Source organism: Botrytis byssoidea, assembly GCF_014898295.1.
Source record: "Botrytis byssoidea strain MUCL 94 chromosome Unknown BBYS_010, whole genome shotgun sequence".
In the NCBI taxonomy this organism is placed as follows: domain Eukaryota; kingdom Fungi; phylum Ascomycota; class Leotiomycetes; order Helotiales; family Sclerotiniaceae; genus Botrytis; species Botrytis byssoidea.
In genome coordinates this window covers 742,432-768,431 of record NW_024065851.1, presented here as the reverse complement: position 1 = coordinate 768,431, position 26,000 = coordinate 742,432, and the positions used below count along the sequence as shown (strand labels likewise).

The following is a 26,000-nucleotide window of genomic DNA, read 5'->3' as shown; positions in this document are numbered from 1 at the left end:
ATCAGAGGAGGGATAAAAAGACGTTGAAGCATAGATCAAGCATTTGGCAAGCATGTTCAGGATATTTGTTACTCCGAGACAACGAAACCGTCGGAACAATCGACTTTAATATCTACTGGAGGCTCGGACAATGATCCGTACAGTACCTCACATATCGAAAGGATCAGGATTTGCTTGGCTAACCTAAACTAAGCTATGGGTAATGGAGAGATCACATTGCATCAAGTCAAAATGGGGGGAAAAGAACGACATGGAGAACAACTAGCTATAACCTTGAAGTTGATGAATGGTAACCACAACACATGATGTGAATGATTTGAGTAGTGATAGCTTCGCCACGAGCACCTTTTCCGGATTGTGTCAAAGTTATCGATAGCTGACATCTATTAGATGGTCATCCCTAGCTCGTGATGGCTCCGAATTTTCACTAAGCTTCTCCCTCGACGTATGATTGCGAGTGTTTCGATTTGATATCTGTAGCATTCGGCTCTACAAACTCTATGACCATCATTTCCACCAAATTGCCCCTCATTGCGGACGCGAAGAGGGAAGGGTTCAATTATGCTCATCATTTTCATGCCGTGATACCCTGGTCTCTAGAGCTTGAGATCGAACTACGGCCACCTTTTGGCAGTTGCATTCGAGGTGACAAACTTAGAGACAGTTAGAGCCGTGGAGGTTGACCAAATTCCACCATCCGAAACGCCTCGTCGTTGACACTTCCCTGTAGAAACACTGGAGAAGTATATGAAGCTTCGGATCATATTCGCTAATATTGATGAAAGTGTCGCAGGTGTCTTTTTTAAGAGGGTTAAGTTTTCCGAAAGCAGGCGCCTGCAGCGGCCGATGTGTTCTCGTTTAAAAAATACCCTAGTAGACCACAATTGCGCAAAGGATAGACCAACCAGCAAACACTGACGAGATAGATAACTAGTGTGAATTTGTATAGGCAATTTAGCAAGCATAAGAGCAGGCATATTATAGGTCATAGACAGGCATCTTGTTCCTCTACTTTTCGTAGGTACATTTGTACCTAGGTTCTTTATACCTAGGTGATTCTATTCAAGTCGACGATCCATAGAAAGCGGAAAGATAGGAACTGACAAGATTTGGCTATGAATTCAGGCTGAAGATAATATCAATTTGACTCGTATCTTATGATAATTGTTACAATCACCTCCGGTGAGATAGTGAGATAACCATTGGCCGTCCAAGCTTGCAACAAATGCGAAACTGCGTCGAGGAATTAATCATACAGAATCGCTCGACTTCCCTTTCCTTAAGTACATACCATATCAGATATTGATGTACAATATGCATATTTTGTTCCGTTTTTCCATACTACTTTTCAAGGTATCCTGAACCTATGCAGACCCTAAGCATTTTAGACCACCCCTACTTGCTGGACAATCCACCTAGCGCACACCACCCACAGGACTCTACTCCACCACCAACATTCATTCATCCTCATCCACAATGCCCACCACACGCGCTTGAGGTCCAGTTTTAATTATTTTAAATTCTTGTAGTCTTACATATCGAGTGAGAGGGTATACGATTGGATTCATTTCATCCCTTCCCCCTCCGTTATTGCCAAAAAGTGGCACCCGGCAAGCGTTACTGAACCGAGTGTAATCCAACAACTGATGAAGGGGAAGGAAAGTCGACTAAAAAGATTAATCGACTAGCAAGCTAGATAGCCGGACGGACTAGACTAGACTACGAAGTAACTTACTAACTAGTGACTACTACTACTCTGTACGAAATACATATTATTCCGAGGATTATTTGTTTGTGAAATTCTGGTACACTTTTTCCTGCCTTCCCAAAACAATCATCCAACAACTCTTCTCCCCACCCCACCCCCAGTAAAATACCCAGATTGTACAAGTAGATCCCAAGAGCTTTACAGACCCAGACCAGTTCTGGTACTAAATAGCTCTCATGGCTCGAATTGCTCATTCTCATCAAATTCATGGATGGCTCAAACGGCTTAAATGGCACACCAGGCGCACATTTCGCTCAATGCTCGCAGAACAAGCGCTGCTATTTGTCTCCAGATTTTGATCCACTCTACCCATCTCGATCCCTGATTCCTTGATGCATCCGTCCCAGTCTTCCTAATAATTGCTAACGCTTGATTTTCTATGTAGTAGAAGACAAGGACAAGAGGGAAAATTTATAACTGCTCGGGTCCAGCCGTGTGGTCTACTTGTTGGCTCAGTCATATATAGACCTCGTCCAGACCCTGATGTCCACCTTCGAAGCAGTATGACATCTCATCGTCTTTCTCTTCTATTGTGGTAGTGTGTCATTCTTGTTTCAGGGAACTGGCTCCTCGCAACTGTATATTTGATCCAATCGAACTCAGGTACACGAGGATGACAGTCGTTTGGTGATCTCTTCGTCTTTGTCCTTCGTTGGTTGCTTGAACATATATTGGCAGGTTTCTTGGGAAAAGTTTTTTTGTATTTTGGTCTTTGGGAGCAAACAAAATAAAGAACTACCATACATACATACCATATCCTTTTACCACAATTTGAGGATTTTCATGGCTGGATTCCAGTGAAATCACTATTCCTCCCAAAGAAAGAAGATTTTCTCCCTTAATTTTTCTGAGATACGAAGAATTATTTCTACCTGATCTGACGGGCAAACATCTCGAACAACCCAAGCTCAGTCCTCCTCTTACGACTCCTCCGTTTTCGCGCATCACCACCACCACAAACTGCCCTCAAGACCTCCATTCCACGTCCTTTCCCTCCACGACATATACCGGCATCATTTGACCAACATCGAAGACACTGGCCCAATCTTGTTTCTATACGTTGCAGTCCACCCCCTTTGAAGAAATTTTGAAAATTGACGAAATCCTATCATATATGTGTTACGGGTCTTCTATAAAATTCTTCACAATATCATATCAAATCGGGTCAAAGCCGCCCACCTCCATAAGCCCTTTTTTCGACCTCATCATAAAAGACTTCTATTCCCCGGTTGTCTTGATTGAAACATATACGAGTCTTACACGCCCAATTCGGTTTGCCACTTCTTCCGCCTATAACTTGCGAATTACAAAACCTCCTCAACTGATCCCGTGTGACGTTGAACCCGTTCCTCACTTGACCTCCGTGGATCTTGTCTAAAAGAAGCTCCTCGTTCTCTTTTGCTCCATACTCTATTACTTTAATCTTAAGTAGCAAGAATGGCTTTGCCTAGTCTCGATATATGGCAATGGGCCTTCTTAATACTATGGTAAGCTTAGTAAAATCTCTCAGTCTCGCCTACCCTGCTTCTATTCCTGTTCCTGCGCCACACAGGTCGAAGACTAATTGTGGGAACAAACAGGCTCCATCGTTATGTCAGATTTATTGTCAATACTATCAGCCATTGGGTATACAGAACAGTCCCAATACCATCAAATCCTTCTTTCACATCGAAAGATGTGAGCGTCATAATACCTACGATCCATAATAATTTCGACGAATTAAGAGATTCTCTGCAGAGCATCCTCGCATGTCAACCAGCCGAGCTTATCCTCGTCACTACAGCCGACAAATACGAAAAGCTCCGGCGCTTTTCCAAGGATTTGGAAGCTAACAACGTCAGCGTTTACTGTGCGCCAATTGCAAACAAGCGTATTCAAGTATGCGAGGTTATTCCAGAAGTGAAGACGCGCATCTTGGTAATGGCAGACGATGATGTCACGTGGCCAAGAACAATACTACCCTGGTTACTTGCACCCTTCGAGAATGCAAAGATTGGTGGTGTTGGGCCATGTCAGCGAGTCAAGCGAGTACGCAACGGCACCTTTGCCGAACGTGCATTCAATTGGCTTGGAGCTGCTTATATTGAAAGACGCAACTTTGAAATTTCGGCAACCCATGGTATTGATGGTGGAACCTCCTGCATGTCTGGGCGAACTTGCGCATTCAGGTCCGAGATTCTGCAGAGTCCTCTTTTCTTGGATGGATTTAAAACAGAGAGATGGGGTCAGTATCAACTCAATGCGGATGATGATAACTTTGTCACGAGATGGCTTGTCGCAAATCAATGGTCGACATGGATTCAATACAACCGAGAGTGTGAAATCGAAACGACACTCGAGAACAATTTCAAGTACTTGTACCAATGCTCGAGGTGGGCTCGTAGCAATTGGAGAAGCAACTATACTAGTTTGGTTACGGAAAGACATGTTTGGCAGTAAGTCGGAGCCCTTTTTTGTCAGGTCACGAGGTGAATTTTTGTGCTGATCATCTCTGCGTACAGTCAACAACCATGGTGTGTCTATGCTCTGCATATTGCCACCTTTACCTCATTGTCCTTCGCTTTTGATCCTCTCATCATCTACCTCTCATTCAAGGCTACTGCATCTTGGTCCCCACAGAATCAGATGATTGCAGTGATTGCCCAATTGGTTTTCATGCTTGTAACGAAAGTCGTGAAGTTGATCGGCCTCTTCATTCGAGAACCGAAAGATATTGGATTTCTTCCGATCTCTATTCTTTTTGGATACTTCCATGGGTGGATTAAATTATATGCACTGCTGACACTTCGGATGGTAAGCTAGTACTCCGCTCTCACATGTTTTCCCTCTTTGGGCTCCAATTCAATTTTAGATACTAACAATCCTTGTACAGACTTCGTGGGGTAGTCGTGCAGACGGAGACGCCAATGATAGCCATCGTATGAGTCCTCGAGCACGCCGCAGCGAAAGCGTCACACTTCCACCGGGCAACCATCAGAGTATCGTCCGCTATAAAGACGAAGTGCAAAGGGAAGCACCCGAAATTATCGAGAGCTCTCACCACACCTCCTTATCGGAAAAGTCGAGCTGCGCGCTGGACCTGGAGCCTGACCCTTACCCCCATTCGGACGATGAGTACCAAGAGCCTTTCTTCGATGAAAGTAATCTCGACTCCGCTTCCGATGCTTCTTACGATGCAAATGATTCCCATGATGATGATGATTGATGTCTTTCTTTCTCATTAATTTCCTGATGAGGCAGTTGTAGGAAAGGACCCCCCCCCTGAGACGCTAGTGCAGCATTGTCCTGGGGGCGTTCACTTTCCTACTGTTTGTCATTTACATGCGTTGTCTTATTGTTTCAACGTTTCTTCACATTTCCGGCCGGCGTACGCGCTCGTGCATTCAGCATATTGGTGATTGAAAAGATTAACTGGGTTATTGGTTTCTACACACAACATATTCTTGCATTTGTTTTTGGAGTTTATCTTTCACTTACTTTTCTTGAAAAGAGATGAGAAGACTTGGTAGCTGCTTTAGGATATCGATGTACATACGCACATCCCACACCTCAGAATTTGTTTATTTTTCTTTCTATTTATATGTTGTTTCTATGTTATTCATTCCAAATTTGATATTTTCTTCATTTCCCGTTTATTTACTAGGATGGAAAATTGGTCTACAAAAGTGTCGGGGTGATGGGCTTTAAGGACGGTCTCGAAAAAGAAAAAAATCTTTTCCGATATCTTCATTTCATTTTTCTTTTCCTTCTTACTTAATTATCTGGACGGATTCGAAGGAGGAAAGACTCTCATACAGAGGTCCACAATCAAAATGGGAATAGGATCTATGAGAAAATAATTTTTGGTCATGGAAATAAAGACATCATGACAGTGATCTAATCTGATCTAATCAAATCATGTAGAATAGAAAGATAATTACCTCAATAGCATATGGATGCGATAAGATGAGATGGTCTGTATAGGAGACTCGGAAGCTGCAAGCATATAGTTTGGATCTTCAATATCAAATTATCATTCGTTTGTTCAAACTTGACATTAACTGGCGACTGAAGATGCGTGTGAAACCCAACCTATTAAGAGCCCATACCTCTTGGCCCAATTTTATTCCATACTCATTCCGCACCCTATAGAAAATCGCACAAAAACCAACACCATATTTCACCGTCTCGTATGTACATAAGTACCTTGTGCGTTCATTCTTTGGTAAGAGATGACTATTGGAAGGACATTCGGCCTGACCGATCAGCAAAGCCAGGTGCCAGACTCTACCACATCCGGCAAGCCAGAGAAAAAAACGCAAGGCAAGTTGGGATGAAACGGTTAGATAATGAAGGAGGCAGGTTTGAAGAGTTGTGGATGTGTAACGCATATGCATATATGTGTACTGCTAACCTGCATATGCTTGAATGACAATAGCATATTCCTTGGCCTTGGCGTCTCTAATCGGAAGTTACCCAGATGGTGGGGAGGTGGGTATTTCATTTGCTTAATGATGCGTTGAGTTTTGATGGATCTGGATTCCGGACTGAAAGGGAAAGGCAGAATGTTCGACTGGGAAAAGATGATGCGATGTGCGGAACTGGAAAGACGTTTTGAGAAGATTCCAATAAAAGGTGGAAAGATGTTCAGACCAGACAGGTGTTCATCATCCATAGCCGTTGTAACGTTTATGCACTATGCATGCATATGCAATGTATGACAGGGGAAGGGTGGTGCGGTTAGGGGGTTGTGATTTGTGTGGAAGAAATGGCGCTGGGGTATTGAGTGATTACCCAGGTATTTATGTGGTCTCGAATTATGTTCTGGACTGAGGTGGATAAGTGATTGAAGAATCACATAGGTATCTTCAAGCATACATACGGTGTGCATGTTGTAGGATTTCTTTGTATGTAATAGCACTTCCCGATTGCCTCGCGTTGCGTCTAGCAATCATGATCGACAAACGGAGAAACAGGAGTGGAATCACCTAGGACCATGTTGGATATACAGTTCTTACATTCCTCATTTCAATCGGTATATGCATGGTAAGACGGAGTGTGCCAGCCAAACCGGTATGCGCTCGGGACTTCATGAACATCCAGAACATGCGAGGGTTCACGGAAAACGGAGAAATGGGAGAAAAGGTATCTTGCGTTGCAATCGGCAAATCTCTCATGCAATTACATACATTACATCCGAATGTCACTCGGCATCTAGATACCCTTTTAGTCAGTGGATGATGTTTCCCATAAGATCGGATGTTGGTCGCCAAGAAGAACATTTATCAGGCCCGGGACCGAAGAAAGGGTTGGATGAGATAATGAATGAATGATGGAGGTGATTGCCCGTTCTGATTGTGGGGCCGAGTTGTAATTTGAGTAATTGCCATGTGAGTATATTGAGGTTATGGATGCAGCGAAATTTCATATACGTTGTGTCCAAAGTGTGATATTATCGGGAAGTAGGTAAGTGGAGTTGGGGGGGGGGGAAGAGTGCAAGGAAGCGAGGTTCAGGCTATATCAAAATTCGGCTGGTGTAGATAGGTAATGTTCGAGCCTCGTAAGAATGAGTGAAGAGAATCCAAATAAGGAAATCGAGACGCACCGTGAAAATTTCAGAAGCTCTGGATAAAATTCATTGTTTTTGTGTCTTTGATGTTGATAGGGGTTAAATATTAGGTGAGATAGATGAAGAGAATGCAGCATGTCATATTCACATGTTTGGCTTTATCTGTCCGTAAATGAAAAGCCTTGGATCAATATGACGAAATCATGACATATGATCCGATAAGATTGGAGAAGGTGGAGAAATGGGGGCACACTCTGGATTTGGCTTATTTTTGGGGCAAATTGGGGATTCTTGAAGCATGAGGTTTTTATAAATTATCTCAACAGCGACAGTATGTTGATTGAGGATTAGCACGCGAAGATCGATGCACAGGCAAGAAGAACTTTTTTTAGGACTGTTAAAATCTTAGGTAACGAGCTTGAATCGGATGGACCTGCATGGATGGCGTCTATGGGTTACATGTGCTTCCTATGAGAATACGTGTGATCTGGGGAAGCACTTGAAAATCTTTCATCAAGAAGATTAAAGAATGCTGAAGCTATTTGTTAAACTCAGAAGTAATAAGGGTTTGTGGAGACGATGTATCATTTCTGGCGTGGTCTGCATATGTCACAACTGTTGGTGATGGAAAGCAGGATGCTACCATGGTCTATCTCGTCTAAGATGTTTGTCTAGTGGATGTAAATACAGGGAATTTGTGGGAAACTATTTGAATAGGGAAGGAATTTGTGGAGAAAACGTTTTTGGCACAGTTTTTTTGCTGATATTGAGGCGCTTGTGTAGGTACATTCTGCGAGGCAGTCATCTACCTAGCTGTCGACATTTGCGGTTAAAATGAAGCATACTGATGTACTAGTAAGGATGGTAACACCATAATTTCAAGGCTTTTGGGGCATATTAAATCTTCACGGTCTTTAGACGCGGCAGGGTATTATAGATGATCAAACCAGATGGGGATTAAGTAATTGGGCCGACTGCAACTAGATCAATGCCGAGGGCAAGGCTTTCAAAATCAAATCATCCACTAGTTCGATTTGAATATCATGGTATGCGCATCGATTGGATCCTCTTCATACGAATTGTTCAAGAAAATCAGCAGAACATACGAGGCCTTTGAAGATTAAATTAGGTCATTGGAAAGACAAGACCTGCTAAGAGAGCCATCGGCTGTTCGGTCAATCAAGCACCATTATCTAGCCGAAAAAAATGTGAATTTGCCGATTCACGGCTTCATGACTCGACATTTCAAGTCAAAAATCCTGAATTCCTTCCTTATCGCGCCTTTCTCGGTCAATGGTCAAAAACTGAGATTTTAATAATCCTTGCTCATAGTTATGTACCTTGGCCGTCAATAGCGTCATGTAATTCATCCATGCGACATGAGAAAATGGTCGCGCATGAAATCTCTGTCCCAGTTGTTCAATCATGTTACGGAGTAATTGAAATTCCCTCCGTCGACGATCAAAACCAATTATTCCCCCATGAAGCTTCAATAGATCAGGTGTGAGTAGTATTGAAGGAAATGAGTTTATCCTGTTTCAAGTATAGAGTGTCGTAGATCGCAATAAAGTGCTTACTGTCGCATTTTGATAAGAAGCTGTAGATCCTGAACGGAAGTGTCGTCACTAGGCTTCCTCCATTAAATGCACGGCGTGATATCCTTAATAGTACCGCACCAATGCACCACGTGGCCTGGACCAAACACACGCAGCCATGCATGAAATCCCGACATGTACCCTCTAAGGATCCGTTTGAGATATTCCAACCATAGGCTGTGTCCGATCGGATCGTAGTCCCGTTCTCCCCTGGTTTGTGAGACCCGCGTGAGAGTATCAGCCTTCACTTTCTACCATACCAGCTAGAAATAAAATGTTTTCCTTCATAGCCAGTGTGATTTCTCCTTGCCCGGTATAAACATAGGCGATTGTATCAACCCATGCTTCCGGGCTGGGTAAAGGAAGATCAATGGAATCACCTTTACGAATGTGCCCTGATAGCATCAGAGCGGCCAAAACTGGGAGATAATGCAAAGCATATTCAATATCTGGAATGGATTATTAGTCATGGTATAACTTTTCATTATAAAGAAGACACTTACGGATCGGTACTGCCCCGTGATTGGAATTGATCTGGCGTCTGATATGGTCCGCGGTCCCGCGTCGATTTGGAATGGAAATCTGCTGCAAAGATAACCGTCGAAGCCTGCTGGACCTTCTTACGATTGTCGAATTCCGTGGATGATCCTGATTGGACTGAGGAATCGGTATGCCGTCTCGTAATAATCGAATGTCAACTTCTCTTTGAATCCAAAAGGGCTTGCGTTCAATTTCTCTAGGTGATACTCTAGCACGTATTATCACCTGATTCGACATTCTAAAGGACTCATGCATATCCTGTTCTTTTATCATTTCCAGGCTTGGTCGCCTCAGACTGACTGCATTGACGAAAGCATCAGCTGTGATAACATTTCCAAAATAAACGTGACCCCAAGTCTGCAAGCGGTCATGGGTATACTCGAATGGGACATGGTGTGTTGAAGTGGAAGAAGCTGGAGTTTCAGAATGCCGCCTAGTATCAGAGATGCTGAAATCAGCTGATTCTTTTGATCGAATATTGAGACAAGCTTTAGATTGTTCCATCTTCTCGTTGGCGAGTAGAACTCCTTGAACCATCTGCGAAGATGACGAATTGGAGGAGGGTATACTTGAAGATGCCTTGTCCAGGAAAGTTGTGTGTTTCGCCAGGGTCACCGTTGTAGAGTGCCTCCTGGGGGTTTGCTGTGCTCGAATTAAGCTATTTTGCCGCGACCACGCGTCAGATATCCAGCCGATTGGTTTTTGGCATTGTGAGGCATAAGCTCGTGCTGCCACTAGGCTGGGGCTGGGGAGTTGTGCGAGCGGGGATATGAACCCAACGCCCTGGGATGGAACGCTACGCTCACGCTCACGATTTCGCGCAGATTGCCGATGCAATTCGGGGTGCTGCAGCTTCTTATTCCGCGGGCGAAAGATCTCCGGCATGGTAGACTGGGCTTACTTCGGATAATACTTGAAGAAACACCCGAGAAGAAAGCAGAAACTTTGTTAGAAACGACTAAATGTATCGAGTAGAGAAATAGCAAGTTTAAATGCAAGTGCTTATGGTTGATCGCTTTTGTGATGTCAAAAGATATCACTTCTATTGATTGATGGGGTGCAAAAAGAATCCCAACAGAAAGCTGGCTGAATAACTTGTGTACTATATGATCTAATGGAAATCAAAAGATATGGAGTGCTTTTCTCATACCTGCCTTTGCTCACATGAGACGTCATCCACTCACTTTGAAAGGAAACGAGTTACAGAATGTCTGAATCATAACATCCCGTGAGTCTCCCTACTCAACTTCATAACATCAAAGCCGCTTGTAACTATGGGGACATCTGTATCGCCAAAGTATGTAAGTTCCCATGGGGACCCGAGACCTTCTCAACACTGGGTAGCCACAGGCTTTCGAGAGCAACTCCGTTGAACCGAACCGCGGGTGTGTCTCAATCACACATGACCTGATAGGCCGGGTGTGGTTTGAAATGTACATTCATGAGTGGTTTTGAAGAAGATAAGTCACCAGAATGATTGACAATTCTTGAAAGAAAGAAGTTGTTTCAAATATCCGCGAGACATCTCATTGGAAAAGAAAGAATTATAAAGTAAGTGTTTGAGGTGGCTGTGCATTAGGGATCTAAACCGGTCAGAACTTTCTCTCGGTTTCCCTGGATGCTAAGTTCTTCAGAAACAAAAATCATGGTTTTCATCGAGACTGGATGCACTCAAATCATTGGAAATCTTCGCTGGAAGATACGAGGAAAGAATTTGTCTTACAAGTTGTGAAGTCGGAAGGGTGAGGTGATTGCGTTTGGTGAACCGAGCGGCGGGGCTGTCGTAGCCACATTGCGTTGGATTGTCTGGCCTCATCAAAAATTATAACACAGTTTTGACCTTCTCATTCAATTGACATTACGAGCCCAGCGTTACCAGTATGTCGCGGGCAGCTGAAGCAGCTATGGCTGCAAGTTACAAAAGCTTGAAGGAGGATTTCGTGTCAAATTTGACAGGTGGAGGAATTGGAGAAATCAATATGGTTACTGCTGTCGCTCCAGTATGTCTGAGCAATGGAAACAATTATTATTGCACAGCGAGCTGACTTACTAAAACAGGTCGCAGTTATCCTTTGGTCGGCTTTACAGAGCCGCCAGCAATTTTTCGCACCATATACTCCAATTGCTTTCGCTGTCGACTTCCTTCTCAATGTCGGAGCTATTCTTCTCGCGATTTCTGTCTACGCAGATATGCCCCTCATCTTGAATCTCTTACTGCTTGCGCCAGTTCCATTACTATATGCAATCCCACCGCAGAAGACCATACAAAAGACTACACAAAAGAAATCAAGAATCACACAATTAAAAGCAAAACCTTCAGACGAATTGAGTCCCCTTCCGAAGAAGCCTTTCCTCACCATCTATAGAGGGGCAATGATGGTCATCACTTGTATAGCTATACTTGCTGTCGATTTCAGAATTTTCCCACGGAGGTTTGCCAAGGTAGAAAACTGGGGAACGTCGTTAATGGATATGGGAGTAGGATCTTTTGTATTTTCTGGTGGTCTTGTAGGCGCCCGTCCGATACTCAAAGAACAGAATGCTGGCCGAACAACGAAGCTCAGCACACGCTTATACAACTCGATACGCCATTCACTGCCATTGATTGTTCTTGGAATCATACGTTTGTACAGTGTTAAAGGATTGGACTATGCGGAGCATGTTACTGAATATGGAGTTCACTGGAATTTCTTCTTTACCCTTGCATTCATTCCTCCATTCGTAGCGATATTTCAGTCCGCGTTTCAGCTCATCCCGTCATACGCCCTGTTGGCCATAATCCTCGGCTCCTTGTATCAAGTTACACTCGAATATACCAGCCTCAAAGCTTTCATACTCACAGCTCCAAGAACAGATCTATTTTCGAAGAACCGTGAAGGAATCTTTAGTTTCTTTGGCTATCTCGCAATATTTCTGGCTGGTCAAGCAGCTGGGATGTTCGTATTACCACGCAATTCCATACCGACCGGAGGTCCTGCTGCTCAGAGAAAACGCCTCTTGATGCAAATGGGTACATGGTCAGGAGTGTGGATTGCCCTCTACTTGTTCACCACAAACTACAAATATGGATTGGCATTAAGTGTATCACGCCGTCTTGCGAACTTTCCATATTTCCTATGGGTTTCAGCTTTCAATTGCTCACAATTGACTGCGTTTTGTTTGGTGGAAACGATATTCTCCCCAGCGGCTCATAAAAGCACGGATGCGAAGACGGAAAAGGAGAATTATGAACTCTCAACCAGTCGAGTCCTTGAAGCATTTAACAGAAATGGTCTGGCCATCTTCTTGGCTGCGAATTTACTTACAGGACTCGTCAACCTGACCATCCCAACTTTATTTGTCAGCAATCTCCAAGCTATGGGGATATTACTACTTTATGCCTCTGCATTGACGGGACTTGCAGTAGGTTTGGATGTATATGACATCTCCATTAAAATGTAATCCCGGATGGAGATTGTTTTAAGCAACACAGTAATCTGCAATCTCGCCGAGTCCAGCTTTTGCCTTGCAACTCCCGTGCTTGATGAAAACAGCGATGAACCTTGTACACAACCTTTGACATTTGATACCTGCTTTTCGGATGCTGTGATGTGAACCTGAATATATATATATATCAATCGTACGGGTAGATGAGACAATGAAGCAAACAATGCAAAAGTTTCGACCTTGGCAGTTAAATTCATATACCTCTGATTCATGTCCCAGAGCCAAATATATCTCGGGTCGGTTAGATCGGTATTACCATTTTTATTATCTAGATACCTACTTTATGGAGAATCAAGTGTCAGTCAGGTAGGTAATCAATCAATCAATCGATCCATCCATCCATCCATCAAGCAATTCCAGCATAAAACTCTACAGTAATATAAATTAACCCACAAAGCCACAACCTTGACCATTCCAAGGTTGATTCCGCACTCATCAGCGTGTCCGTCCGAAGATTTTAGAAGTTTACAGAGTATAGCCTGGGGGAATGAATGAATGATGATCATCAGATTTGATTTGACTTGATTTGTTCGTCGTATCGGGATATACCTATGCTGAAACAATGTATATCCTCCTTGCACCTTTTTTATATGCAATACCTATGCAAGCTTACTCGACTTCTTCGTGGACCTTTTTTCTTTATATGTATGTGTATGTGTATGTGTATGTGTATGTGTATGTGTATGTGTATGTGTATGTGTATGTGTATGTGTATGTGTATGTATGTGTATGTGTATGTGTATGTGTATGTGTATGTGTATGTGTATGTGTATGTGTATGTGTATGTGTATGTGTATGTGTATGTGTATGTGTATGTATAGGTATAGGTATAGGTATAGGTATAGGTATAGGTATATCCCAACGCGTGATTTGTCGTTTTCGAGGAGATGGAGATGGAGTGGAAATGGGAGGGGAGGGGGAGTGGAATGGTGCAGGTACCCAGATCAGATGCACATTGCATACATACATGCATGCATGTAATAGTAATACGACGTTGACAAGGTAGGTGGTTGAGGAAGGGGTGGGTGCGTGGTACCTGAATCTTTCCTTGTTGGTGTTGGTGTGGTTTTTTTCTTCTTGTTTTGTTTTGTTCTTCCCGAGGATAGATGGGGATGGATGGATGGATGGATGGGGGATGGATTTTTAGATGGGGATGTTTATTTAGATTTAGATTTATGTTTATGTTTATGTTTATATGTGTATATGTGCAGATAGGTGTAGATGTGAGGTTTTTGTGACTCGATTTGGGGCTGGGGGATGCATTCTATCATCTATGGAGGTAGGTACGTTACTGGTATGTGATTCTTGGGTGTTATTCTGGTGATGAACATTGATACCTAGGTACCTACCTGGCTGGTGATACTGATGTTCTTATTCTATGCTCCTTTCATATCCTCTTCTCATGTTGACCCAACAAGTTTTGATATAATATGACACGATATAATATAATAAAATACCCAAATATCTACCTATCTCTATAGTGAAACAACACACATCCAAAAGAAATCAGAAAAGAAGTACTCAGTGAAATTTAAGGATTCTTCGGGTCTTCTGTGCAGTGAGTGGTGTTCTGTTTGATTGGATATCTAGTTTGTTTCAGAGAATGTTTTGAGGGGGGTTGGTAGATTTGCCAGGTGCGCTAGGTGTGTTGATATGTATATATAGAGAGTATCTAGGGAGGTACCTATGTGTGGAGGTGTTGTATTTGTGGTTTGTAGTACTCTTTATATATATATGTGTGTAAGATCTTATATGAATATGTTTGATATCTAATTAGATAGATAAAGTCTTAGACCCGATTCAGTGTTTCTATTTCCATTGTACAGCTTTCGAATTCGAATTAGTGATTTTTCTGTTATATAGAAGATAAATATAGAAATGAATATCTAAATGATGATGAGAGTGAAACTTATCTGTCTGTCTATCTATGGACCTATTTACTAGGTGATAGGTGATAGGTGATAGGTAATAGGTACCTACTTAATAAAATAGTATTGTGATGTGATATGATTTGACTTGATTCGATTTGATTTACTAGATAACCTAATAGCTATCCTATCCTATCTTAAATACCTATCTACCTATCTACCTACCTGCCCCCAACTCACCTACCCCCCTATACCAATATCCAAGCTCTAGATATCTAGATAGTCTATATATACAACAAAATCCAAACAACCAATCAAGCAAACACTAATACTAACTAGCCCATCCATCAAACCTTGATGATATATACTTACCATACTTACATACAAAATATCCATCAAACACATACTATACTGAGATACTGAGATACCATACCATAGCCGGCGCTCGCTCGGTACCCATAGAGGGAGGGGCATTTCTTTACGTCGGTTTTGCAAAAGATTGATGCTTCATCTCCGGTGTTTATGCATGTCATAGCTTGGTTGGCGTATTGTGAATTTGTGATGGGATGGATGGGTGGTTTATCCTTTTTTTGTCTGGATTTCGGATTTTTATTTTCGGGGAAAGGAGAGAGAGAGAGGCGGGGGGGGGGGAGAGGTGTTTAATGGGAGAGTTGGGATGGATAGATGGAGGGATAGATAGATTCCATGGTATTATATTATATGGTAATAACCCCATATAGCATCATTCCATGTATTAATACCTCAAATGTCAAAAGTGCTAATTGGGGTCTAATATATGCTATTTCAGGTCATTTTGATTTTCAAAATATTATTATTTTGATCTCAATTTGAAAAGTATTAGTTTAATCCAAATTTATAAAGATATTAATATTCTAATTTCAGATTCAAAAGTGATATTAATTTAAATATAATATAAAATTTGGATTTTCTATTCAAATTATAATTAATCAGATTAGGAAATTAGATTCTAATTTCAAATTGAATCTCAAAGCTTTTATTTCTTAAACAAACTTTATTTTACTTTATATTCCTTATTTTTATTAATATATCTTTTAAATATTCTTCTTTTTTTTTAATTTCGATATAAGAAAAATAAGAAAAATAAAAAAGGAAAATATAAAAAGAAAAAAAGAAAAAAAGAAATTTATAAATTTAAAAGATTAAAAGAGAGATTTTAAATTTATAAATTTGTAGTTTATAATTATTTAATATATTTTATATTATATTATAATCAGAATATGATTTTTAAAGTCAAAATATTATATCAATCTGATGTCAGAATACTATATATTTTTGAAATTAGAATATCAATTTTTTATTTAAATCAAATCGAAATCAGAATAACAATATTATCAAAAAAAATCGAGATTGAAATATCAAAAATGCTAATTGAAATTATTTTAGTTATATTCCTGACATTTGAGGTATTAATATATGGAATGATGCTATATGGGGTTATTATCGTATATTATATCATATCATATCTTTGATTTCTACGATATACTATTTCTTATACTATTTTTTGTGTTAGTAAGACTTTCTAGAGTCAAGAATCGAAAATGAAGATCAAGGAGAACAGGAGATGGATGGGATGGGATGGGATAGGATATAGGTGGATAGGGAGGTGGGTAGGGAGGTGGGTAGGGAGGGATGTTATGGAGTATTTTGTTTACTCTACCAGTATATTTATATCAGTAACTAAATAAATGGATGGATGGACGGATAGATAGATGCGTAGTGGAGAATGGAAGATGGAGGATGTGTTGAGAATTTGAGATGAGGATGAGGATGATCATTTTGGATATTTGAGAGGTACGAGTGTAGAGAGATATTGTGTAATAATTTGTATGTGGTGTGGTGTGTATGTGTATGTATGTAGTGTGTATATATGTATGTAGTGTGTATATATGTGTGGCTGGGCTTGCTTGTTGATATTTGAATGGGAATTTAGGATTTAGAGTTTAGGATTGGAGTTTATGGAGTATATAGAAGATAGAAGATAGATTAATTGAGGGAAAATTCCCGATGTAGATGATGATGATGATGATGATGATGATGATGAATGATGAATGATGACTTCACAACGCGTTTTTGATGGATGGAAGGATGGATGGATGGATGGATGGATGGATGGATGGAGTAAGTACTAGGTTCGTTAGTAAGAGACTTCAAGGTTCTTCCTTTGGTATGTATCATTGTGTACGGTACAGTGTACAAATTCGATGTCAACTACTGGTAGAATCTTGAATGACCTGTACCTGTACCGGTAGATGAAGAGAGGGATTTGTTTACTCACCGGGGGATCCTAGAGAGGGAGTGAGTGACAGACAGACAGAGAGAAAATCCAAGGGACGAATCCAGTCACCAATGATGATCCGAATCTTCGTACACGGAGTTGACTGCTAACTAACTTACTCACAGACGAACAGACGGTCCATCCAAAGAAAACCTACTGTACCATACTAGTATACTACCTCCCTAGAAGCCTTCCTAGTAAGTAGCTCAGTACCTCTCCAGGATGTGAGCATGCCACGTCAATGCAAAGACAAACAAAGTTTTCCGAGTGATGATGATGTTTATGCCACTTGTGAGAGGATGCATAGGGAACCACATCATGCATCCAAGAAGGACATCGCATCTAGGGTCCCCCTCATTCGCGGGTCTGGCGTGCGTCGAGCTAGAAGGCTGTCAGATGTTTTTCTTTTTGTTCGCTCGCTCGCTCACCGTTGGATGGGCTAGCTGGGGGTTAAGGTTTGTGGTGTTATGCCAGAGAAAACGCGAAAGCGACGCGCAGATGGTTGGTTGGTTGATTGATTGGAAAGGTATCGATGTTAATGCATGGTCATGCTAATTCTAGAAGGAAAGACGTCTTGTCTCGTCTGGGGGATTCCTTTTGTTCGTCTGATATATCAAGGAATAACCTGTTTCTCCTCTCCTCTCCCCCTTTTCGTTTCTCGAGTGCGCATGCGAATCGAGGTAATACTCGGTAGATAGATGTCATTGTAATATTGTATCCCCAGGACGATTCATGCAAAGTGTTCGGGGTGGTGAATTTGATAAAAAGTTTATGTGATCCTCTTGTATTGTAATGTAGAGTAGAGGAAAGGAAAAAAGTAAAAGAAAGTCTTGTTTTTGTTCTTCTGCATTGAGACCTATCTACCTATCTACCTACTTTGCATTTCCAAAGTTCGAAGTATCAAATTCGATATATCTCCGGATCGATTACCTCCTTCACCTCTCCCATCTGATATCCATCCACAAGCCGAAGACGAGTACCTAGACGCAGCAGCGAACGCGAACAAATCTTTGATACCAGCAAGCTAGCCAGCTATTGAGTTGGATTCGAATCATACGATAGTGTTCTTACAACTTGCTCTATTTCTCTATAGGTATGTTTACACATTATTTCATTGATTCATCGCCTCCCCTTATGGTTCCGGCGTGGTATGAATATCAAAAGGTTCAAACCATACCATACATAGCATACCATCATCACCAGCAAACCAGCAGCCACCATTTTCTATTCACATATCTCACGGGTGTCCAAGTCAAGGGCTTGTATAGATAGTGCAAGTATGCATTTCTTTTTTACCATCACAAATCCATCCACTTCACAAATCCAATGCTTGCCGTGGCTTACCGTGTTCACGTTTCCCGCTCCGTTCAGCAACAGCCCTGGGCTTTTCATTTGCCCTTCTCCTTTTTGACCACTTTGAACCTCCCTCCCATGAGTCCCATCCCATCCACCCTCGCTAAATGAACAAAAAGGAAATTACTTTGGAGAGATTGAGAAAGAAGTTTTGGCTGACCCAGAGAAAGTTGGAATTGGGAATTGGAAGAAGTGTGAGAAGAAAACGGAACGAGAGAAGAGAAGTGAAGAGTCTTTATTATTAATCTCAAGGGTTGATATATCATATCATCAAGGAAAGATTTGTGGTTGTGGTTGTAGTTGTGGTAAGAAAGAAGAAAGAAAAGATTTAGTTACCACTTACCGACTTACCGACTTACAAGATAGTACAGGATAGTGCATTCATTGCATTACAGTACAGTACAAGTACATACATATATGGAAAAGAAAAGGCAGGAAAGGGAAGAAGAAGAAGAAGAAGAAGAAGAAGAAGAAAAAGAAAGGAATATCGATTGGGAAATCATAGTAAGTAATTATTCAAGATTCATATTTATTTATCGATTTTTTATGTCAAGTTTCTATTTCCTCCGTATATACATACATATCTACACCGAGAGTTTCTCTATTCCTTATTCATACACAGACAGTATCTACACCCAAGGACCCAAAGACTCAAGGACCTTGGACCTAAGTACAGGGAATGTGGGAATTATGAGCACCCACCTACTCAATACAATACCCAACATTCAGTCAATAGTCCATGGTCAACAGCCTAGCACCTAGCACCTAGCACCCAGCATTCAGCATTCAGCATTCAGCCCGCACCCAACGCTCACATCCATCATAATCATATCTTAATTTACAGAGGACTACCTGGGTGCCTTAATATCATTAATATCATCACATCATCACATCATCATCTCATTCATCCATCGTCAACCCAGTGTTACACCTGCGAAACGGTGGGAAATCACTATCAACAAGCTTCTGCTCTCAGGAGACGGAGCATAATCTCGACGCTTCATGCTCTAAAGCTTTATGCTCTGGGTACAAGGTGCTTGATGATGATTATATTCATATCGTCTGAGATTTCTGAGATTTCTGAGATTTGATCAGATTGATCACATTGCTCAGATTGGGTCGAGGTCTCTAGGTATATCTCTAGGTATATCTCTCTAGGTATATCTTTTTACCCCTGGGCACATCCATCTGATCTCCTCTGTACAATTCTCTCTCTTGTTTCGATTCACTATCCTCTGTATTTCCCTCTCCCTTATGCCTTAAATTCCTGCCCTAGGGATTATTACCTGCTCTACCTTATTTACCACCTTATTATTCCTTTTTCTTTTAATCGACTTACTGGGTACTTTCCCTCTCTTACCCACAACACTACCATACCACCACCTCACGCACTTATTCTCTCTCCCTCTCTTATTACCGTTTTACACTCATTCGCTCACCATCTTTCTCTCTCTCCTCCTCTCTCTCTCCTTCTCTACCCTCTCTCTCCCCTCTCTATTTAACCTTCTTGTTGTACATTTGAAAGAAAAAGAAAAGAGAAAAAACTTACCACATACAATCCAACTTACATACTGTCGTTAAGCTAGAAAAGAGAAGAGAAGAAAAGCCAAAACAATAACAACAATAAATCCTCCATACGACAGAAAGGGAAAAGCAAAATAAAATAAAATAAAAAAGGATTAATCATAACAACCAATAAAATATCGCCAAAGAAGATTACCATCCATCACAATTTACATTTACATTTACAATTACATTCACATTTTACATTTACCATTTCACCCAATTCGCCCAATTCACCTTACCGACCTTACCTACCTTACCTATCTACCTACCTTTGCTTCCTCTCTCTCTCTCTCTCTCTCCCAACCAAGAGGTACAACAGAAGAAGTAGAATAGAAGAAGGGTACTCATTACATACTTCCTACCTACCTCCATCGAGATTCGACCGAAAAACAAAAACAAAAATTCAAAATCCAAAACAAAAAACTCAATTCGATTCATTTCAATCTCAAATCTCAAATTTCAATTTCCAATCTTGGGGGTCTTGCTTTACTTTCTCCCCAGCCACCCACATTTAATTACCTACGCTCTCTACCTACTACTTACTACGACTACGAATTATAATCAATCAGTCAGTCAGTCAATCAATCAATCAAATCAAAGCAAAGCAACTTTGGGTTCAATTGATCCGCCAGCAACCGCACATAGACTTTCACATACACACATACACTCAATTCACACTTACTCCCTCATACATTCACACCAAAGACCAAAGACCAAGGACCAAGGACCAAAGAAAAAAAAAAGAGAGGGTCGACACTAACTAAAGGAGCCGTTCCCGCCATAGCCCATATTTCTCGACCGCCTACTTTTCTGTTAGGGAGCTACGATATCTATTCTAACATAATAGTCGCCCAAATCCAGCGCCAGCCGCGACACTCTTTTTTAAAATTCCTCGAAACTTTAAAAAAAAAAATTATATATCCAACAATCCTCTTATTGATAATTGTTATCGCCAACGTTCCCATTATCCCCCTTGTCCAAAAGGTGCCAATTAATTTTCCTCGATCCTCCCCCCTCCCATGATGTTAGTTGGTGGAAATAGGTGATAGACCGGCGAACACCTCGCAATCATAATAGCACCTTCTGAATCGTGCCTCAGCAACGGTTGTTGTAATTTCCGCTTGCTAGACACCCAATCTGCGATTGACAACAGTGCGCAAAATTTACAAAGATATGTCTTCAGCCGCTTTGCAGACCGCCCCTCATCAACCAACATCAATAGGATCGCAATCTCCAGTGGCAGCACCATCATCCACGGGGAGACCTTACACTTCGGGCTCACAACAATCGCGAGACCCTTACTATAATCAAACCACCACCAACGCATCTCCCTCCTCTGCACGAAAACCATCTCGAAGGCCGAGCGGCAATGGCGCATCTACAAACACTCCTCCCCAACCCCAGTACACCTCACCTTCGGTAACCACAAACTCAGCTCCAATAAATCCTCGCGGTGATAATCCCTCAAATCAAATATCCCCAACCACCACCACATCCCCTTCGAGTTTTGCTCCAATGGCTCCGGGCGATCATCAACGAGGTGTGCCCCCAATGGTCTCGGAAAGATCCTCTTCCAACAGACCGAGTACCGCAGTAGCGGCTGCAACTTCGGCCACAAATCGTAGCTCGAGCTCGAGACGAGGTGAACATCCGGACGAGCAGCGGGCGAGAGACTCTCCACGTCGGGCACAGTCACAGGAGAACCAGTATCATGAGAGGAGGAATATACAAACCAATGGAACGAGCAGTGAGGATGCCACAGCTGCTGCCACGGCGGCAACGCGAGCCAGACGCAGAGCTCAACAATCACCTGAAGCTTTACCGCATAGACCGAGTGGAAGTCGTGAACAGAGAGCTGGTCCACCTTCTAATGCACAAAATAGATCACATCCAGCGGGTACCAATTCACCTGCTGGGCTGTCCCACGAGGCAAGTGAGGTGTTGAATCGTGTGGTTGTTAGCGATCCCAAGGTGGATTTGGAGCGAGAGAGGGAACGAATGGCTGAGGCTGTACCTAATGCCGTTGCAGCTCCTCCAGTGGTTGAAGAAGCTCCTCGGCAGCAGAGATCCCGCCATGATCACTCAGCAAACTCTGGGAAACGTGAAAAGAACAGTAAATTCGGTGAGTACTATCTGGGTAACACTCTTGGAGAGGGAGAATTCGGTAAGGTGAAAATGGGCTGGAAACAAGCAGGTGGTACTCAAGTAAGTCTTCACCGAATATTGATGTGATTCTATGCTGATCTTATTTCTCCTAGGTCGCTATCAAACTTATCCGCCGCGATAGTGTGGGAACGAACCCTACGAGACTTGCCAAGATTTACAGGGAAATCGCTATTCTTCGAGAGATATCCCATCCCAACATTGTTCAATTACACGAGATGGTGGAGACAGAAAAGCAAATTGGTATTATTCTGGAGTATGCTTCAGGGGGAGAACTCTTTGACTACATTCTCAACCACCGATACCTCAAGGATAACGCTGCTCGCCGCCTGTTTGCTCAATTGGTTTCTGGCGTTGGATATTTACACAAGAAGGGAATTGTTCACCGAGATTTGAAGCTTGAGAATCTTCTGCTGGATCGCAACCGCAACATTATCATTACGGATTTTGGTTTTGCGAACACCTTTAACCCAGACGATGAGCTTGGAGACGAAATCGAGTACAACTTAACTAGTCGTGACTACGTCAAGCGTATGGAGTTGGATAAGATTTTACCTGGCGGCTCGCGGAGAGGAGATTTGATGCAGACAAGTTGTGGCAGTCCGTGCTATGCAGCTCCAGAATTGGTCGTGAGTGATTCGCTATACACCGGCCGCAAGGTCGATGTGTGGAGTTGCGGAGTAATATTAGTAAGTCTTGATTTTTGCACCTGTTGATAGTTGCACCACTAACATAAATTCAGTATGCTATGCTTGCAGGATATCTACCTTTCGATGATGATCCAGCCAATCCTGAGGGCGACAACATTAACCTTCTCTACAAATATATAGTTTCGACACCACTCACCTTTCCAGAATATGTTACACCGCACGCTCGAGACCTTCTCCGACGTATTCTCGTTCCAGACCCACGCAAGCGTGCAGATCTATTTGAAGTTGCCCGTCACAGTTGGTTGAGCGAATATGCGCATGTCGTTGGCTTCATTACTAGCAGCACAACGACTACTGTAGAAATTGCCAATACTACCGTGCCATCTGATGAACCTCAAGAAGCTCCTCTACTTGCTAGAAGTGCTTCGGTTCGGGAACCCAAATCACAAAAGGCACCCGCAGCCGTTGGGGATCTCAGCAGGAAACATGGGCATGTGGATCAAGACGGAGAAGAGGCACCTCCCAAAACTTCAAAGGATAACAAGAGACGAACTGTACAGGTCGAGTATGTGGCTCCGAGATCACAAACACAAAGGGGCGAGCCTTCTACCAACTCGTCCGGTGCTCAATCTGGTTCGAGAACGCGCGCTCGTGCTGGCAGCCAAGGCCCAGTCGAGATTTCTGGAGCTCAAGGTTCGAGAAGAAATGTCCCTGCAGGAGATGAGTCATCGCCTCAGGATCCTTCAATGACAAGAGAAGCCCAACATGCAGCCTCGGCAAGACGAACGGGAAGCTCACAGCGACAACAAGGTATGGTTCCACCTCCTCGACCTACTCGGGATCACCGCGCAGCTTCAGACATTAACTATTCGACCCCAGTGACTGGCCAACCATCAATCACAAGACCAACTACCGGTGGTTCCATGACTTCTAATAGATCTGGATCTATGGGCTTCCCAACTCGTGGATCTTATAGCCAACCTGTGGCCCCAACCGTCGCTGGAACTAATGCTCATGGCCGTATGTCTCAACCTCAACCAAAGAGCTCGAATAGTTACAATATATCCCCTCCTATGATTCAAGGCGAACAAACCTTTGAGTATCCTCCTCAATCCACTTCTCAACCTATCGCTCCAAAATTCGCTAGAGTCGCAGGACTTCCAGCAGGAACTGCAAATGTACCATCTGAGGGTAGCAAGACTCACAAGAGATCAAACACGATCGGTGGCATATTTAGCAGAACCAATTCGCTTTTTGGTGGGAAATCACACGCTGAGAAATCTTCAGAAAAACCAAAGAAGTCATATCCTCCAGTCAGCATGTCAAATGCCAATATCATAAATACCGATGACTCCAGACAGTCGATAGACTCTAGACGCTCCATATCGTTTGGGTTTGGCAAGAAGAGAAGTGGAAGTATAGCTGGGCGATCCACGACAGGTTCTCAGGAGAAAGCTTCGAGAAGATTTTCGCTTCTCCCGGCATCGTTCTCTTTAAAATCTATTGGTATCGGTAAAGACCCAAATACCCCACCTGCTAGCACCCCAACCGATGGTCACTATGAGCCATATCCTGAGATGCAAGGTAATCATCTTGACGCGTCACAGGACAATAGAAATGTTAGTGGAAGTACAGCTGAATATCAGCATGCGGATGCGGCATATGATCAAAACCACGCTAGTCCAGCACAACAAGAAAGACAACGTTTTGCTCAACCACAACAGCAGAATCCAGATTCTAGGATGGGTGGCCCACCACAATTCTTACCGCCTGCAAACTTCCGCCAAGATGAATCTGCATTGACGACTGATTCTGAATCTTCATTTGGCCAAAGTCGACGTGGTCCATATCAGAATGACAACAATAACTCATACGAAGACTCGCGACGACCATCAGGACGCAATAATGGTAGAGGCGTACTACAGAAGAATAACCGCAAGTTTGCCGATGCTTATGATCAAGAACATGCACACAATGATCATGGTGGTAGTAGTGGTGCAGCCAGAAAAGTCATGGACTTTTTCCGAAGACGTGGAAAGGCTCGTGGAGAGTGAAAGTCGTTTGGAGATGATAATTCTTTTAAATGATATCGCTTCGACATATACACGATAAAAACTTTGTTCAATTCTGGATTTATGCAAAAGCTTTCAGCGAAAGCACCGGGAACTTGCGATTCAGCTTTTGGTCTGATTGACAGCAAGCTTTGCTTTCATTTCTCTAGAACGGCTTGGCGGGCCTGCTGGATTTTGGTGCGGGAGGTTGGAGGTGGAGTGTGGGGCAGGCGTTCTCTTGCATTTCATCATATGGTTCGCTTGTTATATCTTCTCGAGCTCAACTCGATTTCAACCTGGACCTGGACCTGAACTTGTGGATCGCGAGTCTCATCATTGATGGACGAGATATTTGACTCGCTTTTATTTTTGCTTTCGCTGTGGATAAGATTATATCTTGGGGTTATGGGAGTTGAATTGAGTAGCATTTGTGTTGTCTGATTGTGAAGAGTAGTCGAATAGTTTATTTTTCTCTTACCTTTAGCTTTTTAAAGTTGTTGTTTCGCTTTTTTTTTTTGCCTTCTCTTCTCTATTAATTTGGTGGTGTGGGGAATGAGATGAGAAAGGGGAGAGGGATATCTTATTGGGTGGTGTGATAGTGGGTAGTGGAGTCTCGAATAATGGGTTCCTTTTGAGAGATGAAATACGCGTGTGCTTGATTCATGGATGGAGATTACTGCTAGATTTGGCGGGTCTACAACATTGAAGGTGGAATGAAAGATAGAGCATGCGTGTGGAGGGGGATGGGTTTTGAGACTTGAGAAGCGAGAAGCGAGACTTTGTGAAGGAGGAACGGGGAGGGTTTTGAGGGGATTAGAGAAGAGGAGTGAGAGAAAAGTGAAGTGAGAGAAAGGTGAAAGATGATGATGGATTGGGGGATACGAACCCTGGGTAAATCATTTGTAATAATTGAGAGTGAAAACAGAAACAGCATCTTTTGAAAGAAGACTTGGAGTTTTTGAGGTTGTGCATGTGATTTATGATGTGATTTGATTTGATGTGACGTGTGAGTTGTAACTCGATCTAATGGTTCAAGGATTGAGGAGTCAAAGCTATGATAGTCGTACTTGAGAATGCGAAATTTAAAGGTAGTAG

At 42.4% G+C, this 26,000-nt stretch overlaps 4 protein-coding genes across 4 annotated transcripts; 3 read left to right on the top strand and 1 right to left on the bottom strand.

Moving 5' to 3' along the window:
- Positions 1–3,205: 3,205 nt before the first annotated feature.
- On the top strand, positions 3,206–4,973 carry EAE97_005852 (uncharacterized protein; the record flags this gene model as incomplete). The annotated part of the gene is made up of 4 exons (XM_038876365.1): positions 3,206–3,255; positions 3,349–4,203; positions 4,270–4,561; positions 4,641–4,973. 4 exons carry the CDS (start codon positions 3,206–3,208, stop codon positions 4,971–4,973), a joined length of 1,530 nt encoding a protein of 509 aa, XP_038732841.1.
- A 4,175-nt stretch (positions 4,974–9,148) lies between these two features.
- Positions 9,149–10,336, bottom strand: EAE97_005851 (uncharacterized protein; the record flags this gene model as incomplete). The annotated part of the gene is made up of 2 exons (XM_038876364.1): positions 9,149–9,360; positions 9,415–10,336. 2 exons carry the CDS (start codon positions 10,334–10,336, stop codon positions 9,149–9,151), a joined length of 1,134 nt encoding a protein of 377 aa, XP_038732840.1.
- A 756-nt stretch (positions 10,337–11,092) lies between these two features.
- Positions 11,093–13,686, top strand: EAE97_005850 (uncharacterized protein). Its single transcript, XM_038876363.1, has 2 exons — positions 11,093–11,451; positions 11,510–13,686. The coding sequence occupies exons 1-2, from the start codon at positions 11,332–11,334 to the stop codon at positions 12,890–12,892; spliced, it is 1,503 nt and encodes a 500-aa protein (XP_038732839.1). The 5' UTR covers positions 11,093–11,331; the 3' UTR covers positions 12,893–13,686.
- Positions 13,687–19,773: 6,087 nt separating this feature from the next.
- Positions 19,774–25,939, top strand: EAE97_005849 (uncharacterized protein). Its single transcript, XM_038876362.1, has 3 exons — positions 19,774–22,246; positions 22,300–22,893; positions 22,947–25,939. The coding sequence occupies exons 1-3, from the start codon at positions 21,215–21,217 to the stop codon at positions 24,906–24,908; spliced, it is 3,588 nt and encodes a 1,195-aa protein (XP_038732838.1). The 5' UTR covers positions 19,774–21,214; the 3' UTR covers positions 24,909–25,939.
- The last annotated feature ends 61 nt before the right edge of the window (positions 25,940–26,000 follow it).

Bases quoted from the DNA above. Each gene is read 5' to 3' on its own strand.
- EAE97_005850 (XM_038876363.1), top strand. From the start codon at position 11,332: ATGTCGCGGGCAGCTGAAGCAGCTATGGCTGCAAGTTACAAAAGCTTG. The intron at 11,452-11,509 runs GTATGTCTGAGC...TTACTAAAACAG, and splicing joins TGGTTACTGCTGTCGCTCCA to GTCGCAGTTATCCTTTGGTC.
- EAE97_005849 (XM_038876362.1), top strand. From the start codon at position 21,215: ATGTCTTCAGCCGCTTTGCAGACCGCCCCTCATCAACCAACATCAATA. The intron at 22,247-22,299 runs GTAAGTCTTCAC...TATTTCTCCTAG, and splicing joins AACAAGCAGGTGGTACTCAA to GTCGCTATCAAACTTATCCG. The intron at 22,894-22,946 runs GTAAGTCTTGAT...ACATAAATTCAG, and splicing joins GGAGTTGCGGAGTAATATTA to TATGCTATGCTTGCAGGATA.